The sequence below is a fragment of the Motacilla alba genome, chromosome 5, assembly GCF_015832195.1.
Source record: "Motacilla alba alba isolate MOTALB_02 chromosome 5, Motacilla_alba_V1.0_pri, whole genome shotgun sequence".
NCBI lineage: Eukaryota > Metazoa > Chordata > Aves > Passeriformes > Motacillidae > Motacilla > Motacilla alba.
This window is the reverse complement of record NC_052020.1, coordinates 40,093,980-40,108,202: the sequence shown is the minus strand read 5'-3', so window position 1 is coordinate 40,108,202 and position 14,223 is coordinate 40,093,980. Positions and strand designations below refer to the sequence as shown.

Genomic DNA, 14,223 nt, shown 5'->3' with positions numbered 1-14,223 from the left:
CACACTCCTGCTCTGCTGCCTCCCCCACCTCATCGTCACTGCCGCATAGAGGTTGGGCTTTGCAAAACTGTAGCTATTATCAGTGCTGTTCGAAAAACCTGTGTAACATCTGGAGCAAATGGTGGCTTCCCAGGGGACAAAAAAATGATGGAAATTTTCCTGTTTGTATTTCTGGAAAACAGGGGGTGCACATTTTTGTTTGAAACCACAAATTTCAAGGTGGCAGAGCCATAAAGCAACTTTCACTCAGCCCAGGGTGACAGCTTCTGGCCCCCTCAGGCACAGCACGGCTGCCGGGTCCCCCCGCAGGCCCTGGGCCCCGGCTGCGCTCCTGCCCTACAACGGGGCAGGCAAGGCCCCACCCCGGCCGGGGCCGTCCCACCACGGGCCGCGGCCTCCCGGGAGCGGGCGGCCCTGGAGCGGCGCTTGCGGAGGGCCCGGCCCGAGCCGGCTGCGAGCCCCGGGAGCCCGACGCGGTGAGTGCCCGGGCACGCCGGGCGCCGGCGAGCCCGCGCCGTGAGACCGTAGCTGAGGCGGGGCCGGCGCGGCGGCGGGGCCGGGCTGGGGGCGGTGGAGGCCGGGCCGGGCGGCATGATCGGCACCGTGCTCTGCTACGTGCTGCTGCCGGCGGCGCGGCTCCTCCAGGCCCTCCGAGGTAACCCGGCCCCGGGCGGGCGGCGACGGGGGCAGGGGGAGCTGCCGGGGGTGGCCCGGAGGGGCGGGGATGTCCCTCGCCGTCCCTCGCCCCGTCTGAGGCAGGTGCGGCCCGCCGGCCGGGGTCGGCGCGGCTGCCTCGGAACTCCCAAGGCCCTGGCCCTAGGCAGATGGGGCGTGGGGCTGCTGGGCCGGGCCGGGCCGGGGCTGCTGGCCCCGGGCAGCGCGGGGAGCTGCGTGTTTGGAGGGAACAGCTGCCGGCTGTTGTGCTGCAGAGGCAGACTGCGCTTTTGCGCAGGGGCTCCAGCTCCTGCCGCCGACCTGCTCTCCAGGCTTGGGGAGATACTTGGAGATGGGCAGCTCAGAGATCTGTGATCCCCCAAGGACCTGCGGGTGACTTTGTGGATGGACTTATGTTTTGTATGCATCGGTATTTCACTTCGTTTCCCTAGATCCTGCTGCTACTTCACAGTCCCTGATTACTGAGCTCATGTAAAGCCACCCTCTAGCCTGAACCTGTCCCTGGGCATGTAGCAACTACTGGACTGGAACACTGTCTTTTTTTATAGTGAGCAGTGAGCTGACTCCTCTCAAATCCAGCTCCTATTGTGTATTAACAGGCTCTTGTAGACACTCATCGTGCCTGGCCAGTGGCGTGCGTAAGCATTACCTTGGTGCTTTGGTGTTTCTGACATTAATGAACTTAATTACAAGCCTACAGAGAGGAGTATGGTTCTTAAAGCTCCATTTCTGACACATACAGAAAACTTTGACACAAAAGATGTAGTAAAACTACACATGAATGTTGCTGACTCCTCTATGTTACTGCTCTGGCTGACTGACAGGGATGCAGAGAAAAAAGTGATTTGTAATCAACAGAAATTGCTAATTAACAGTAGGGATGAGTGTCTGTGCAGAATTCACAGCGAAGCATGCATGCCATCTCTTGTATAGATGCAAGTGAAAAGAATCTCTGTCTTTTTCTACTTTACCGCACAAATATTAGTGTATTCAGTGTTACATTAAAAACAGTTTAAAGTGGTTTTATTTTTTTGCCACATGTCAGTCATCAGGTGATCTGTAATTGTTACCAGGATTTCTTCTGTGCATATACTCTCTCTAGTGAGGCATATGTTGGTCCCTATGTATCTTCGTTTTTCATCTCCTAGTAATGGAATGGTTTTTGTTCTACAATGCATTCTTGTGATGTATTTTACTCTCTTAGCTGACTGCTGTTTCTTGTTCAGTCCCTGGAAAGAAACTTGCTCCAAATTATCATCTACAAGACCTTGGCTTCTTAGCCCATGCACCTGATCAGCTCACTTTTAGAAACTGCCTTTACATATGCTGCTGAGAGCTGATAGTTTCCGCAAGGCCTTTCAGCTCGGCTGACACTCTGTGCTGCTGCATGAATTAGAATTGCATTCTCTAGACTTGATAAAGCAATTGCTATTGTGTGCAGTTTTAGTGACTTGGACTAATATAACTGGATTTGGACTGGCTTAGCATTCTGGAGGAGGCAGGGGAAGTTACTTAGACTGTAGCTGTTTTCCCTCAGAGGAGTAATTTGTTTGGGTTGCTATACTGAATGGTTGTATTGCACACAGTTACAGCAAATGGATCGGAATAAGAAAATAATGAGTAAGAAAGCATTTCTGGCTGTTTTATTTTGATTTTGTTTTTAAATGACAGATGCTTTCTTTACCTATCGAAAGAATGTGCTTCTGGCGAGGAGCCCGTCCACCCAGATAGAAGGTGTCTTTGCTGCAACCAGAGGAAGATCAGTTCCAGAAGAGCAAGAAGCCCTTCTCCAGCAGTGGCTGGAGGAAGGAGTACGGAATTTGCCAGCCAGTGAGAGTGTTCCAACAGTGAGGAAAGTATCAGTTACACTCACTAGTGACTGGTTAGAAGGTTCAGAGCTATTGATGACCAGCCTCAGTGACCTGAATACGTCTCCGGAGGTCACCCGGTGTGCTGATCAGCAGCACTCAGAGCTAAATGCCTTGGCTTCTTCAGAACTGAAAGATCATGCAGTGGCTGAACTGGCAAGATTACCATCAGAGGAAACAGTGACTGTAGCAGGCAGTGCCCCTTGGGCAGCTGTCGTGCCACAGACAGATCACCAGCCAGCTGGCTGTGCTGGTGTCAACGTGGAAGTGCTGAATGATGACCCAGCTGTGCTGGCCTGGAGTTTAGCATGTGATGCAGAGGCAGTGCCACCAGTGCTCCCAGCCCAGCCCGTTCAAGATGCGGTGCCGTTTTATCCTGTCTCAGCGGAGGTGCCCTACCATGGTCAGTGATGGCTCTGAATCTAATGTTTAGTTTGGGATTGGCATTCGCAGTGAATGTGTCAGGTTATTGTGTTTGGGCTTGCTGTCAGCAACACATTGATTGCCCTTGCAGAGTTGACAGGATCTGTTAGTGGAAACTGTAAAGTGAGTTTTTGCTGAGGAGGGGCTGGTCACATCTAGTAGTTTCTGTGCTGTGAGACCGTCTGGTCTGAATATCAATATATGTTCCTTACTGTTCTCATATGCTGGCTTTGTACTCTAAGAAGCACTGAAAAGTGGGTCTGGTGTTTCAGTATGCTTGACTCTGATCATGTGTTATGCCATCCCTACTGACAACTATCCAAATATACTCAGAAAGAGCACCTGAAAACTGGAGTGGGTGTGGGTTTGCTCAGAGGCTAGAGTGCCCTAGCTTAGGGAATGAGAATGGCTGTTCTCTGGGTCCAGAGGAGCCAAAGTATCAGCAAGGTACGCAGTGCGGCTGTAACTTTGCTTTTTGTCTCTTGCATATAGAGATCTTATGGAGAGACTGGGAGGATCTTTCTGTCCAGCCCTGTGTCTTAGAGCAGGTCTCAAAAAACACTTCCCTCTTTGAATTTCGAGTCATGTCTTACAACATCCTTGCCCAGGACCTGGTGGAGCAGGGCCTTGATCTCTATGAACACTGTCATCCAGACATCCTGAACTGGAACTACCGACTTCCAAACCTTTTGCAGGAGATTCAGCATTGGGATCCTGACGTAAGTATCACTAAGCCCTCTCTACATCAGTATCACCAGAATTTGTATTCCTTGTTTGATCTAACAGTATTAAGAAAAGAGAAAGATGGGGGCAAGTGCTAGGAAGCTACTACCTGCTTGGTAACTGGATGCTGATTGGTCTGAGAGTGTTTGAGGACTTTCACAGACTGTGTTTTTGGTGTCTGTCTTGCTTTGATTGTAGAAACTAGTCATACTTTGATAGCAGGGCTTAACTTTTTTAAACAGCAGAAGTAGAGGAAGAAGGATCAGTCTTCTAAGGCAGCACAGGAGGGGAAGCCTGCATAGAAGAGGACTTCATGAATTTCTCTATTCTTTGAGTCCTCTTTGTGGGATGAAAGATCTTTTATCTCATCACTGGAAAACTGAGTGATATGCTACTGTGACCCAGAAAGTTAGTGCTTTTCATCTGGAAAGTACAGGACAGAGTTGCGGTGATGACATTTCTGTTTGGAGGGTTGGCATGTGAATGCACTTTTCCACTTCCTTGCCAAAACAAGGTAACTAGCAAATACTTGTGGAGCAAGTGAGGTCTCTGCCTTCCTTCCAGGTTCTGTGTCTCCAGGAGGTGCAAGAGAACCATTACTGGGAGCAACTGGAGCCAACATTCAAGGAGATGGGTATGTCCTGCTTTTGTGGTTCTGTACATCCAGCTCATGGGACTGGCCAAGCAGTGCTTGCTGCTAACATCTTCAAAGCACTCAGTTTCAAGAGACCTCTTCCTGTTTGCCAGGTGGCTGCTGGCCCTGCTTCTGAACTATCTGCCTAGACCTTTATCCTTTCTTTTGCAATTGATGTCTCTGAGTTGGAAGATCAGGGTAACAAAACAGATGGCCCTAGAAGGACAAGGAGACAGAAAATACCCCCAGTAATTAATAATAAAGGGTGGTTATTGGAAAAGTATTGGGTATATTGCTGTACCCAAATGTAGTAGGAACCTTTTCTATACAGACTTGCTGAGCCTGAGGTAGTGACTGGATAAACCTTTTAATAGGTGATGGTTTCTTTTCAGGCTTTGCTTGCTTCTATAAACGGAGAACCGGGACGAAGACAGATGGATGTGCAGTGTGCTATAAGCGCAGCAGGTTCCAGCTGATCAGTCTCAGCCCCGTAGAATACTTCCGGCCTGGCTTGGACGTCCTCAACCGGGATAATGTGGGCTTGGTGCTGCTGCTGCAGCCTGTGCTCCCAGAAGGACTAGGTCTGAAGGCGGTCAGTCCTTTGTGTGTGGCCAACACTCACGTGTTGTTCAATCCCCGTCGAGGAGATATCAAACTGGCCCAGGTGGCATTGCTGCTAGCAGAGATTGACAAAATTGCAAGAACTACTGAAGGCAGCTACTATCCTGTCATCTTGTGTGGAGACCTGAACTCTGTACCTGATTCTCCACTCTACAAATTTATCCGGAATGGTGAACTTTCCTACCATGGGATGCCAGCCTGGAAGGTAGATGCCAGCCAGAATTGGGATTGGGTAGCTCTTTTATTGTCTGCTGCTAGAGAAATGCATGGCTGCATTCTTCCTCTTGTGAGGAAATAGTCTTAACACTGAATTAAGTTATTCAGCAGTCTTCCCCAACATCTCCAGCACTGCAGAGGAAAGAAGCGGACAAGTGCGTGCATGTTGTTTCCATCATTGCTCTTTTGGTTTCTCTTGGGGCACACTTGTGATAATAGATCACTTAAAATCAAGTATTTTTTTGTGCCTGTGTGACTGGAAGTGTAGGGAAATGCAATTCCACCAAGACTTACTGAAATTTTTTGTGGACGTTTGTTCTAAAAAAAGGTTGAAGTGGGTCTCTTGTGGTTGTCTTACTGTGTGTCTGCGATCAAATGGTTGCCATTTAAGCTAAATCATCACTTCAATAAGATACCTGTAAAGTGTCTTGTCAGGTGACTTTTAGCTAGTTGTATCTGTCCCCTACAGCTGAAGGTTTACTATACCTTTACCATACGCTGAATAGCTTAGTTCATGCCTTTCTAAGAGGGCATTCTCCTGTCTTGCTCTTGGCAAGTGTATATATGTACATTGTCTATAGCTTGCACATCTGCTCTCTGTCACTGATGGCTGCTCTCCTTTCCTGGCCTTCTTGCAGGTGTCCGGTCAGGAAGACTTTTCCCAGCAATTGTATTCACGGAAGCTGCTGGCCCCACTGTGGCCAAGCTCACTGGGTGTAACAGACAAGTGCCAGTATGTCACCCTGTGCCAGCCAAAGAAACCTGGTGAGCTCCCGTATGCACTGACAGTATGAGTTTGCTGAGGATGGGCAGTTTGTGGGCCTTGCTGTCTCTCTAAGTAGCTTGGGCATGTGTTGCATGAGGCACTTGACAAAGATTCTCTCCTTCTACTTTATATATGAATTAAATACAATTTTTTTTCCAGAACCTATCTGATTTCTGCCATTTTCTTTCTCTAGTCAGGAGCAGAATGTTCCTCTACCAGTAACACTTGCTCTGTGTGTCTTTTTTATATTCCCAGACTTACACTTTTGTGCAGTTGTAAACTATGTTCAACAGGCACTGCTTTAATCTCCGGGTGTTTGGGGTGTGGTTTTGGACAGTATTTACAAACCACTGTGAAGAAATCATTCCTAAGGTCCAGTCACAATCATGTCTGTTCTCTGCATCCATAGAGAGGATTAAAAAAATGAAGCCCACACAAAATAGCTTTTGTTAAAGTCTTGAATGTAGAACTTGTATTCAGCCTGATCTCCAGAAATGTTTTTCTCAGCAGACATTTCCTGGAGTTGCACACTAACTGATCTGCTTGAAAGTCCCATGAACTTTTGGTGTCTCAGAGAGGACATTCTTACTTTGTGCTGACATTGACTGCTGCATTTGAGGGATAGCAATAGCTGTGCTCTGTTCTTCTGCTTTTACACATCTGTTCTACATGTAGGTTATTAGGTGATTTCTCTTCTCATGGTATCAGAGTGTTTGGACACAAAAGCCTATCTGAAACTAAAGAGCTCTTAGAGACCCAAAGGTCTAAAATATAGGTAGGTGCTCCCTGGAGGTGTGACTTTGCTGCAGTTACTTTCTTCATTTAATTTGTGTTTTTCTCTGCAGGGAGACGTGAATACAGCCGTGACTTCCTGCTGCAGTTCCGCTTTTGTGATGTTGCCTGTGAACGACCACCGCAGCTGGTCCTCCTGGAAGGTGTGACAGATGCTAAACCAGGTATTAACTGGAGACTTTTCAACTTGTCACTCTCCTAGCTCACTGGAGCCTCTCCTCTGAGGACACACTGAGTGAGTTTGGACTGGAGAAGAGAAGGCTCCGCTGAGGCTTCATTGTGGCCTTCCAGTACTTAAAGTGGGCATATAAAAAAAAAGGAAGAGTGACTATTTACACAGGCATATAGTGATGGGACAAGGGGAAATGGTTTTAAACTTCCTAAAGTTCTTTACATAGAGGGTAGTAAGGCATTGGGCCAGGTTGCCCAGAGATATTGTGGATGCCACATCCCTGGAAAATGTTCAAGGCCAGGTTGTATGGGACCCTGGGCAGCCTGATATAGTGGGTGACATCCTTGCCCATGGGATGGAGGGATGGAACTAGATGATCTTTAAGGCCTCTTCCAACACAGGCCATTCTATAACTCTATGATTCTATGATTTCAAGGAAAACATGAGGTGGAGGTAAAGCCTGATGAGAAAGGGGAAAGGCAGAAGGCTGCCTTCTGAGACTGTGATTAGAATCCATGAGAGCTCAGAGAAGTATGCTTTCCTCCCTCATACACACCGACTATGTTCCTTGAGATGCACTGACATTCAGCTTCTTGAAGCCGTTTCTTATAAACTTCTTTTAAGCTGAAACAGATACGTATATTTATTTTTTCTGCTTCAAGATTTTGGTGGCGGAGAACAACCTGAAGACTGTAATGATACATGATGGTCCCAATATAGATGTCTCTGGAAGCTGGTACCTAGTAGACATTCCTGCATCTCTGGGCCTTGTGGCATGGCTGGTTCTGCTTTCTCCACTTCTGTTCTGCCTTTCTAGACACTCTTTGAGTAAGACCCCTTAGCCACACTGTAGGCTAAGACAAGCAAACTTTCTTTTGAGAGCAAAGGTTGAAATACCCTGGACTTTGATAATATTGAATGCTTTAAGACATGTCGTCAGCAGGACAGAATATGACCTCTCAGTTGTTTGCACTGATCTGCTCTAGGGATGCTCCTGTTAATCTTACAGCTTGTGTTTCCTTTGGATATTTTCCTTTAGAATATTCATGACTGGAAGCTATCTGGTCTTCTTGGGCAAAAAGATTCATTTGGTTTCAGGAGAAGCTTCTCAGACTTGAGATGAGCAGCCTGTTCTGGGATCTCTGTAGGTCTGGCTGGAATCTCTTTGCTCCTTTGCAGACCGCCCTGCACACTGGCCCAAGCCTGCTGCCATGGTGAAAGACCCTGATCCCCAGCCATTCATCCCAAGGTAACTTGGTGGACCTTCAATGGCCACAGTCTTCAAACTCAGCCTTGTTTTCCTGAGCCCTGAAAATCTGGCTGAAGTAAAGACTGAAGTAAATGTGAGAGTGTAAGAGAGTAGCGAGGGCTATCTGGAAGAGCTAGGTCCACCCAGGATTGTCCCAGCAGCTGGATGCTGCTCTGTCAGCATTTTGTTGGTGAGATTGAGAATGAAGGGCATAGGCGTATACAGGACTGGGTATTGAAGACAAAGGAAATTCACAGTCTGTCTTGCTTTGGTGTAAGTGGAGGGAATAGTTCGGAAAGATTTTATGTGCTCATAAAGTAGGAGTAGTTTAGACAGTTGCATCAGCAAGGGAACATTCAGCATGGCTGCAGTACTGAAAAGGCATAATTCTCTTTCCTTTCTTGGTAAACAGTGACTGTTTGTGTGCAGGTGTTCAGGGGTTATCCAGCATGGCCTCAACCTGACCTCTGTCTACAGCCACTTCTTGCCACAGAGGGGACGCCCGGAGGTCACAACAATGCCCATGGGGCTTGGAGCCACTGTTGATTACATTTTCTACTCAGCAGAGCCTGTGGAGAACAAGGCAGGTGAGTGTGGCCATGCAGGGCTTATCCCTGTGAGATTGGAAGAGGACTGTGAGACAGGCCAGATGGGCAGTGCATTTCATTAAGCTGGTGGATCTACAGGATCTGTCTTTGAAATAATATACAAGGTGGAGGTAACATTTGCTCATGTAACAGAGAAGACACTGTTTATCTTTGCTGTGAAAAAAATGAGGCTGCTTACGTTCATGTAGACTTTTGAGGAAGCTAGAGCAGAATAGATTCTTTTCTTCTGTATAAATATCTTACTTGTGCTCCTGATAACAGCCAGTGCTGGGTCCTGAGTTCAAGGCAGACTTCTGGTCAGTCTGAGACCACATGCTGTTCTTGGAAGGAGGTGACTGGTTCTTTTACAGTGGCACCTTCTCTCTGCTGCCTGAAACAGGAGTTCTGTTAATGAACAATTGCATGTGAATGCATCCAGGAACTCTCTTGGAGCTGATTTGGGTCACATCAGAATCAAGTTTGGGGAACGAGTTAGGAATGAAGAGATTAATTCCTCCTCAGGGGAGAATGTGAAGCTATTGCTAGGCCATAGTTCAAGAAAGGAACGTCTCATGTAAGCAGCTACCTGGTGAATGTAGTGTATTCTTGCTTCCTATGCCTGCAAGTATATGAAACCATGAACAGCAGTATTGTAGGGTGCTTACTGCTTTCACATCTAGGCTCAAAGGTGCATGTAGTGTTTGTGCAGGGTGTCTTCATTTATCAGGGAAAGAACAGGAAAGGATTGACAAGCATCCCTCTGTGAGTGTGTAGAGTTAATCTGTGGTGCCTGTCTCTGGCTGATGTTTTTTCCCATTTTCTTTGTCAGGTCGCAGGCTGTACAAGGATGGAGCCCTGAAGCTGCTTGGCCGTCTTTCTCTTCTCTCTGAAGATGTCCTCTTGATGGCAAATGGCTTACCAAATCCTTTTTGTTCATCTGATCATCTCTGCCTACTGGCTAGCTTTGGCTTGGAGATCTCCAGCCTCAGAGAGAGTTAGTGTTGGTTCCCTTTCCCTAAAGAAAAGTCGTTCTGAATACAGCAGTTGAGACTCTGGATTGCACAACCTGCTTGCAAGAAAACCCTTTTCTTTGTCATGCCCAGAAGTCCTTTTCTCCCCTCACATCCTCACTAAGCACAGGGATGGGAGAGTTGGAGCACTTTTTACATTGGTATTTTCTCCATCTCTTCAAACCTGAGCTGTGTTCCCAGTGGGCTGCCAGGTGTATTCAGGCATTAGCATTTCTTTAAGAGATCCTTGCTCCACTGCCTTGGTTAGCAGGTGTTTTTGTGCTGCAGGAACCAACATAACGCCCACATTTATTTGTCCCTAAGTAAGATTTTCAAGGAGCTGGAAAAGAGAGGGACAGTGGTATCTGCTTTTGGTTAGTTTAATGGCTACCAAGGAGCATGGGATGTATATGCCAATACTCTTTCACACCAAAACAAGTTCTTTTAGTTCTTTTAATTTCTCAGTAATAGTTCAGTACTTTCAGGGCTAGTTGTTGTGTTGCCTTTTAGATTGGATCTGCTAACTGCTTAGAAATGTCTTTTACTTCTTAGTAATGTTCTTTTACTCTTAGAAATGTCTATTACTTCTAATAATCTGTAAGGGCTGACTTGCTGACAGAAGGGTTTGTGTGGTGTAACAGTTTCTACAAGAAACTGCTTACTGTGACTAATGGACCAGGGAATGGGATTGCCAGGAAAGGAACCAGGGGTTCTACAGAGCCATCCACAGCAACTCTAGAACTGCAGCAAAAGCCTAGAGGCCTTGGGGAAGGCTTCCTTCCTTCCTAGCAGTCTCAGAATGGTACCTAATTTGTCATTTTTAGCAAAAATATTTCGGACCCTCCCAGTGAATATCCTGTGGAAAAAATTACCCTGTAAGGCATGATAACCCCAGAAGGCTATAACTCTGGTTGTCCCAAAAGAGAGATGAAAATAGAAGGCATGAGAGAGTCAGCAGAGCCATCAGATGGAAGAGCTGATCTTGTCACTTGCCCTGTTCTTTGTGCACTCCCTATTGCATTCAGCGTGCCAGGGGTCAGTGGCCAACCTGTAGTATCTCCTGCGCCAGACTGAAGTCCATGCTGCATCCTTCTTCTGCACCCAGCCATGTTTAGGTGCAGGTAGAACCCTTAGGATCAACTCCTGTCTCTTGACATGCATTGGGAGGATGGGGAGGGCTGTGTAACTTGGAGCCAGACTGCAGTCACTTGGATTCCAGTGTACCTTTGGTGTCCTATCAGTGTGCTTTTGTAGGCAGTGGCTTGGCCAGTACAAAAGCGGTCGAGCTGTACCTGTTCCTAGAGTAAATTCCCCAGTTCAACCTGACATTTGGTGCTCAGTTTTTCCCTAAGAGATGAAACCAGTCTTGGCAGAAACCAATATTGGCAGAAAAATTATGAATCCTCTGTTCACAAACAAGGCAGGAAATCTGGTCCCACCTCAGGTTTTTGCAGGAAGGTACAGGAGACTTGAAACATTATTTGTTCTTCATGCTCTATATTGAGGGACTTTGATATTTTAAATGTTACTTTCTTTATTGAAAAATAAAATACTGCTAATCTAAGAAAATTCCACAAAGTAACTGCGGCACCTTATATTTCTGGATGCTGAACTTCTGAAGACTTCCTGGACAAGGTTTTGCTGGCTGCAAGGTGAAAGAGGGCAAATTGGCTACACAAGAAAGTAATGAGGGTTGAAGAGAGGGAAGAAATGAGCCTAATTTAATCTCCCAAGACATCCCTAAATCCCAGAGTTGACTTCTTTGGCATTGGGCTTGTCTTGCCCCCTCCATCCCTCCCCTCCCCTCCAGAAAGATTTGCATTCAGGAGTCCTTGCCCTCCTCCCTAAGAAAGGAATACTGCTGGTCTTTTACAGCTCACTTCTGTAAGCTACAAAAACAAGGTGTGTGTCGGGGAGGGGGGTACGGAGTTGTGTTCTGTGCCCTTGTGGGCATGTGAGGACTGCATATTTCCCTCTTGCCCTGTCACATGGTGTGGTATTTGTCTGGTGTTATGAACGTAATTGCCAATTAAATCGAATCAATAATTTGCAAGAGCCAAATTATGATAAAATAACAAAGTATAAAATTTATTTCGCGTTTGAATGACAAAATCTGGGTCAGCCACGAATTGGACAGAGTCTAGCCCGGGACTTAGGCTCTGGGTGACACACGTACACAGCTCTGAGCCCCTGTATGTGTCACAGTGGTAGTGGCACACCATAGCCGTGTCAGAGTCCAGTTCTTATACTCTTTTTCTTGCCACAGGCCAGGATGTCCTTTGTCCTTTTCTTAATCAAGTAAGTCCCAAAGCTTCTCTGGTCTCAGGATAAAGCTATCAGATGGAAGACGGTCCAGTTCTCGATGTCTCGGGAATAATTCATCGGCTTCTTGTCTCCTGCTAGACAGAGCTTGAGAGCCACGCTTGCAATACACAAAACCCGAGTCCGGAAGATATACAAGTTAAACAGTTCCTTACTGGTAGTCCTTTGCATGTTAAGAGATTTCCCAGAAATGGACCACAGGTCTGAATGGATTACCATCGGATATGTCATCTCCCCTGGCTATCTGCAACCAGGTGTGCCACTAATGGCTAACTCTTTATTAGTTAAAATTTCTGAAATCCTGTGGCTTCCCCTTCTTCACATGTAAATGTAGTCAGGCTATGTGTGGTATGTGTATGACAACAGGTTTCCCAACCCCTACAAGCCAGTCTCCCTTAGCTTTTTGGGAACTTGCCTGGGCAAGCCTCCTGCGATAGAAAAATAGACCCTTAATTTTTCATAGCTACTCTTAACCTGTTCTATTATTTTTCACATCTATAACTATATTACATTCATAATTTTATTTTCTCATGAATTTTGACACATTCATAACACTGGTGATGTGTGGATGGCTTTTGCTACCATTTGTGAGTTTCTGTAAGTGAATAGCAGTCTTGGGGGGGTATGAATAATTTTGCCCTTAGGTAATAGATCTGGCATGGCACTGGTACATGGGGAGGGATGGATGCAGAGGTGTACATTTATATGACTATGTTTATCTCAGAGTTTGACTGATTTCTGCAAGTACTCTTACTCTGATTTTGTAAGCAGTTGTATTTTTAAAGGGAGGGAAGGAAAGGGTGAACTGAGAGCTTTGCTTTCTATCTGGCTCAAAAAAGTTGCCAGAAGGCAGCCTGGTTGCACATGACTCCCTCCTGCTGTTAACATTGTAATAGAAACATTGTAATAGAAACCTTAGAAGACACTAAAGGTTTAACAACAACCAACCGAAAGCACCACAAAAAATTCTGTGACACAAAGTATTGGCACTTAGAACTTTAGCTATCTGCTGCTATTGTAATTGCTGGCTGAGTCTGATGTCAGTTGGTGGGGACGTGTGTGTGTGTGTGTGTGTGTATGAAAGCTGCCCATAAGAGAGCCAGACTGAGCTCTCTTGAGACCCATAAGGTGTGCACCATACACCAGCAGATTACTGGTTGCCCCTGCACTGCCTGAAGCACCCTGCCAGTCCTGTGATACAATTCAGGTGGAGGACCTGTGTTCCAGTATCACAAGTGCTTTTTCCATTTTATATCAACCAAAACCTTGACTTGGGGGAAAATTGCATGGAAGCATCTCAGGGAGCTTTTAAGGTTCCAGCTATGTTTTGCTGGAAAATCTAATGTTGCACAGGTCAAACTAATGCTTTCCCTTTCCATGCATGAAATAATGTGGTGTGCACTTGGAATTGTTAAGTTTTGGACACTGGATATTGAGTGTGCATATCTCATGTGCAGAGAAACCCCAGGACAATGCCTACATGTCCCCTTATTCTTCTTTCCGGAGGTTATAGTGTCCCCAGGGTGCCTTGCAGCTCTCAAAGTTCTGGCTTACTCATGTTTTATTGGGCACTCACAGGTGAAACTATGGCAGAAATGCAGGACCATGGCTAGTGACTGTATGGAGACACAAAGGCAGAGCTGGAAACTTGGTCTCTGTGTTTATTTTGACCACTGCCACAGGAGCTCTGGTATGGACTCTTACGGAGGTGGTCTATTTCAGGAAAATAAAAACCCTGGTGTTCTAGAGCAATTTGGAGTTAATATCAAATGGATCTGGAGACCTGTGAATGCCTCTTGACTCTGTGGGATTATAGAAGAGGTTTGGAGGTGGGGTTGGTAGAAAGTTCCTAACTGTAAAATCATGACTAGCATATAGTTGTTGGGAGAAAAATAATGTGTTTTGTGATGCTTTAAGAATAGCACCCACAGATACAATCAGACCCTCTGGTAATGAGCATTGTAATGGGATGCAGAACTGAGATTGCAGATGTAGCTCTTTAAAACTGTTTCTGGACCTAAATGCATGATGAGTTTTCATTAACACAACTTTCTGATGAATTACAGAGGGATCTGTAAATGATTATGAAAGTAGAACCGCAGTATCTGCAATGCTCAGAAAGGGAAGGTGTCACAGAGGTAATTACCAGCTACATGACCTTAGTA

General features: G+C 46.2%; 1 protein-coding gene across 3 annotated transcripts; it reads left to right on the top strand.

Annotated features, from left to right (window-relative positions):
* The first annotated feature begins 338 nt into the window (after positions 1-338).
* On the top strand, positions 339-11,318 carry ANGEL1 (angel homolog 1). 3 transcript variants are annotated; one of them, XM_038137274.1, is made up of 10 exons: positions 339-476; positions 2,347-2,946; positions 3,459-3,685; positions 4,254-4,323; positions 4,716-5,149; positions 5,799-5,925; positions 6,772-6,882; positions 8,070-8,139; positions 8,569-8,726; positions 9,556-11,318. In XM_038137274.1, exons 2-10 carry the CDS (start codon positions 2,580-2,582, stop codon positions 9,723-9,725), a joined length of 1,734 nt encoding a protein of 577 aa, XP_037993202.1. In that variant the 5' UTR covers positions 339-476; positions 2,347-2,579; the 3' UTR covers positions 9,726-11,318. The 3 variants fall into 3 exon arrangements, with proteins under 3 accessions (XP_037993202.1, XP_037993201.1, XP_037993203.1); XM_038137273.1 differs by lacking the exon at positions 339-476 and adding an exon at positions 516-655; XM_038137275.1 differs by lacking the exons at positions 339-476; positions 8,569-8,726; positions 9,556-11,318 and adding an exon at positions 516-655 and having other exon boundaries at positions 7,989-8,105.
* The last annotated feature ends 2,905 nt before the right edge of the window (positions 11,319-14,223 follow it).

Coding starts and splice junctions, on each gene's coding strand:
- ANGEL1 (XM_038137273.1), top strand. CDS start 592: ATGATCGGCACCGTGCTCTGCTACGTGCTGCTGCCGGCGGCGCGGCTC. Junction 2,947..3,458: donor AGCGGAGGTGCCCTACCATG/GTCAGTGATGGC, acceptor TCTTGCATATAG/AGATCTTATGGAGAGACTGG. Junction 6,883..8,069: donor TGTGACAGATGCTAAACCAG/GTATTAACTGGA, acceptor GCTCCTTTGCAG/ACCGCCCTGCACACTGGCCC.